We start from the raw sequence: 5372 nt of genomic DNA on the forward strand, positions 1-5372 counted from the left end.
TGTATCACTTACTTCCTTTGTAAATACTATACAGAATTTCCCTCATTAAAGTCTATTATAAATGTACAGTAAAATCAACTTTCTAATAATACTTCTATCTCTTATGTATCATCAAACCTTTTGAATCTTGGTACATCTTGTTCTTATATTCAAAATATATTTATTAGTTCATTCACTTCATAATACTAATAATTCTTTAAAACAAATTACATAAAGCTAAAATGAATTTATGTAGAATTGTTAACAGATTATATTCCTAGTTTTAATCAACAGATGACACTGTTACTCTTTATACTGGTGAACTGCAGACCAATACGCTTTACAGATTAAGATTCAACCTGTACGTCTATAAAATAAAATACACTATTTATACATATACTACTTTGATTTGCAGTAAATTGCTGCAGTACTTTGTCTCAGCCCTTGAGAAAAAATGAATCTACCACGTAACATGATTGTTCAATAACCATTTTCTATTCAGAGATTAAGTGCCATGATTATATGGTTAAAGTTTACTTGAATTTTTGTAAGATGATTTATTTCAGTATATATGTGGTTCCAAATTAAAACAGAATTATTCATAACACAAGAGAGATTACTACTAAGACTATACAGCGATGTTTTGTATGATGATTTATTTCAATATATTCAAAAAACATCAGATTGCTCACTACTTGAGACTTTTAGCATTTACAAGTACTAGTATAAATGCTGCCCATAGGTTGGCTGTTTGTACTAGTAATTACTAATCTCAGTATTCATACCTTATTGAAGAAATTTAGAAAAAGTGAACATTTTTTAAAAAAGGATTTTTCTGTGAAGTAATGCAAAGGAAAAGTGTTTGGATTGTGCTGATATAAACTGCAATATTTTTATATATTAAAAGTGGTACCCTTTATTAAAAAAAAATTTTTTAAACTGCATTTTTAGTTCTATATTTACAGATTACATCAATAAATATATAATCAAACCCTCATGTATAGTCCTTGTGAAAGTAACGTTCTTGCTGTGAAGAGAGTACTTTGATTTAAAATTATGTTACATGATAAAAAAAATGGTTGTTGCACATACCATAGTTATTTTTCTAATTGTCTGAATCTTGAATATCCACAGTATGACATTTTTTAAGGATTTTTGTTTGTGATGCCATTCAACAGATGGCGCCACATTATATCATTTTGGTCACATACATAGATACATACGTATACACACTCTATGTCCATTATAGTAAGATTTTGAATACAAATAAGAAATGATACACAGCACCTGAAACTAAAATACTCAACTACTTATTAATACAATTATGTGCACTTTGTAAATTCAGCTGAACTTCAAATTTAAGTTGTTGTTTTTTTAAATAATTTAAATCACTTTCACTTCCAATAATTATTTGTTTTGTGTCATTACGACCATTATTGGTATTAATCTACAGAACTTAACTGATAGGATAAATTTTAGTAGGTGTGTTTGTTTGTTTGTAATTAAGCACAAAGCTACACAAAGAGCTATCTGTGCTCTGCCCATCACGGGTATCGAAACCCAGTTTCTAGCATTGTAAGTGTGCAGACATACTGCTGTGCTGCTGGGGGACTAGTAGGTATGTTTTTCGATTCACTTATACTAAGTGAGGTCACAAAATTCACATATGCAGCTAAAATATTTGGGCTCAACAACAAAAGATAATACTAAACTCATATACTGAAAATAATACATTAACTTACATCCATCTGAATTCCATTCAAGTATTTCATATTTGTTAAAAATACTTTAACATAAAAGAGAGTCATGATAAAAAATAACTAATTATATTTTGAAACTTATGTTGTTTAAAGTTAAAAACAGCTACCTGAAATATTAGGCATGACGAAACACTTAGTACAAACTGAGTTTCTTTTTAGGGGGAAGGATTGTGAAACACATGTTTGTATGTCACTTAACCATTTGCAATATGTTTTGACCAATCAAAGGTAGGAATACAAAAAAAAATTTAATTACAGGGTTTTAGATGTGAGCTATTATTTTAGATAAATATATCTTTCAAAGTTTTTATCATATTACATTTTAAAGAGTAGACTTGATAAGTTCTTTCACATTTCAAGAAATCCATAGAGGTCAGTACTATAGGCTAGTATACTTACACTTTGTCTTCAAAAAAGTCTCTTCTGACTAAGAAAAATAATTTCCAAGTGGTAAATAGCTCTGTCAAATATTCTACGAGCGATAATACTTAGACCGTGCATTGCTTTTGTAGAAAAATATTTAAGCATAAAAAACTTTTTCTGTCTTAATGAACCATTAAATTTGCTGACAGTTGATAATCTTTGACAGGTTAGATACAAAAACAAATGGAGATATTCCAAATTAGTATGTGCTAGGTACACATATGAATAACATTGCAACCTGTGTGCACTGAAAAAGAAACAAAAATAACTATATACATAGTAATATCAGGTTCAACTATGAATAATACTTCTTTTTAAAAATTTTGTGCAAAGCTACACAAGTGCTGTTTGCACCAGCTGTCCCTAATTTTGAAGTGATAGACTAGAGGGAAGGCATATATTCAACAACACCTACCACCAACTTTTGGGCTGCTCTTTTACCAATAAAAAATGGGATTGACTGTCACATTATAATGCCCCCACGGCTGAAAGGGCAAGCATGTTCGGTGATGGAATTCAAAATTGCACACCCAATAGATGATGATCTAAGCACTCTAGCTACCTGACCATGCAAGGCCCTTATGAACAATAAAAGTGCACTTATGTATGTTAAGGTCATGACCTGTATTCAGCTCTTATAGGAAACATGTACTTCTGTTCTTCACAACACGTCACTACTACAACAGTTTTATTAAACAATGGTTAAAAGATATTTCAAAGTATTGACTCATTCTGAATAGCATAACAAGTTTCTTTCAGCTGCAGTACATTGAAGATCACATTTTAAACTGCTGACACAAGATTACAAGTTCATGCATATTATAAATGTACCTGAAACAGTTTACATACTAACGATTATGTGTATGCAATTTTCATTTTGTTTCTAAAGTCTTTCATAGATTATTTTTTAAATTGTCTAACATAATCACATGATATTAGAAAGTAGGTTTTCCTGCACATTGTTGGGTAATATAGGTTTCCATTGTATATGAATACTTTCTAAGATACTTCCAGTCATCACCTCACAAATTTCAAGCACATATATTTTGTTATGGTTCATTTTCTAAACTCACCACCCTACCTTTTTATTTACATTCTTTCCATATCATTTCATGCACCACATATTCCACTAGTGTTTCTACTCATAGAGAAAAACAGTCAAACTTAAGTTCATTCAAGAATCTATTCATAATCAAAAGTGTCTTTTTATTCTATTTTTAATAATTTTCATCAAATTCTGGTTCTAAATTAACATGAAAGAGTTAACAGAGAATTCAAAATTTATAAATTTAAAGCAATATATTACCAGAAGAGAACTTATTCATACCTGCGATGATGTTCTACACTTTGTCAAGCAAAGTTCAAACTGGTCAGTGATAGATGCAAGTAACACATTAAATTTTTCTGATGCTTTACCCAAAATTTTCTGGAGTAGTACTTTCTGATATTGGGAAAAAAATGGATGTTACTTTATGCATTTATATATTTAAACAAAAAATAAAGCTGTACACAGAAGTAATATTAAAGATACTTGTTTCATTGAAATACTACACAGCGTATAAGTAGAAGGATTGGAATTTCCATGGAAAGTTTCTGCCATAGTTTTAGAGGAAAAACATTTCAGCTATTGAGGTTTCTGTGTCAAAGATTTTGTTTGTAACGTGAATCTGCTGCTAATCTCAAGTGAATGGCGACACCAGTATGATTGTGTGGATATACATTGATCATCTGTTGTATTAGGTCATTATTAAGCCTGAGTTGTCCACTTCAAAACTAAGGCAGAAGCTGTCAAAAGGAAACTCCAGTGTTATTCAATTAAACTCGTATATTGTTAGATATTTAACCTTATAGACTTGAATAAGTGGAAAAAGGAATAAATGAAATGGAAATTGAAGAGCCCACAAGCTAAATACTTATACCTTTTAAGTTATCAATAATAAAAAAAACATTGGTTAAACTCATTTCCATAAGACAAATTTGGTAAGACACCTCAAAATGTTGTAAAGAAAACTAAGCTTTGTCAAAAACCATTCTAGTTTCGGCACACAACAGCAAGATACTCGTTTATCCAATCACAAAGCTGTTTTCGATTACACCATATCTCATGCTTACCAACTAGACATTACAGCATGCTATATAATTCAAACCAAGATAAAAAAAAAACCTTTACAAGAAATTGAATTATATGTGATGTACAGCACAGCAGTAAAAGGAAAAATTATGTAAGGTACCTTATCTGGTTGAAGACAGCATGATATGCAGTACTCATAGATGCTACAGCAGCCATTTTCTTGACAGGTATCACAGCAATATTGCTTGGTAGTATGAGCATTTACGTTACAACATCCACTCGGCAAAACATCATGACGTTGACAAACATATCCTATGAACAGTAACACCAAGTAAATGTAGAATATAACCAAATAACACCCATAAATTATATATATTTTTAGAGAACATGAACAGTTTTCACTAAACATTGTATCTAGATGAATACATGTACTTAACAAATGACTCACAAAAAATTCAAAACTTTCTGTAATATTACTTTTCTGCATCAGGTTTTACGGTTTCCAGTGATATGTCTGTAAACAGAGAACAAGACAGATCATTTAATTTTGGACATTTTCATGGAATATCAGAAAAAGAGCTTCCTACTAGTAATAATGTGATGTGACATAAGTTATTAATTACTAGAATCTCTTAATATAAACAAAAATTAAAAATAAAGATTCCTAAATGAACACGCACATATTTGTAAGTGCATACTGTGCTTAAGAATAACACAGAATTATAAAATTTAAGTTAAATTATTTTACTAATGCTTAGGCACACTTATGTATATAAAATTTGATAATTTTGTTTTTAATTCTCTGTTACTTTGGTTTCAGTTTCCTTAACAGTATGGGCCTCCAAAGATAACTTAGTAACATTATTATGTTTATCATGGTGGCAATTTTCAATTTAGCCGTGGGGATGTGAATGTAAAGGAAAATTTATGATTTTTCTGGGTTAGCAGTAATTTTTTTTGAATTTACAATGCTAAATAAGATTGTAGTTCTCTTAACTGCAGTGGATAGAGGCTGTTGTGTAGCTTTGCCCCCAAAAAAGAAGGAAAAAAACTTTCTGATTATAAGCATGTAACTTATTCTCTAAGAATTCTACGTTCCTTTTTTTCTTAGAAAGGTATACATATATATATATTGGTGT

General features: G+C 30.1%; 1 protein-coding gene across 1 annotated transcript in view; it reads right to left on the reverse strand.

Moving 5' to 3' along the window:
* The window catches only part of LOC106459684 (UPF0454 protein C12orf49 homolog), a 22187-nt gene that overhangs the window by 5919 nt on the left and 10896 nt on the right, over positions 1-5372 (reverse strand). The window contains exons 3-4 of the mRNA XM_013919326.2: positions 4394-4545; positions 3490-3603 (exon numbers count right to left, since the gene is read on the reverse strand). Coding sequence (XP_013774780.1) covers positions 3490-3603; positions 4394-4545 — 266 coding nt within the window. The remainder of the gene's footprint in view (positions 1-3489; positions 3604-4393; positions 4546-5372) is intronic.

Source organism: Limulus polyphemus, unplaced genomic scaffold, assembly GCF_000517525.1.
Source record: "Limulus polyphemus unplaced genomic scaffold, Limulus_polyphemus-2.1.2 Scaffold647, whole genome shotgun sequence".
Taxonomy (NCBI): Eukaryota; Metazoa; Arthropoda; class Merostomata; order Xiphosura; family Limulidae; genus Limulus; species Limulus polyphemus.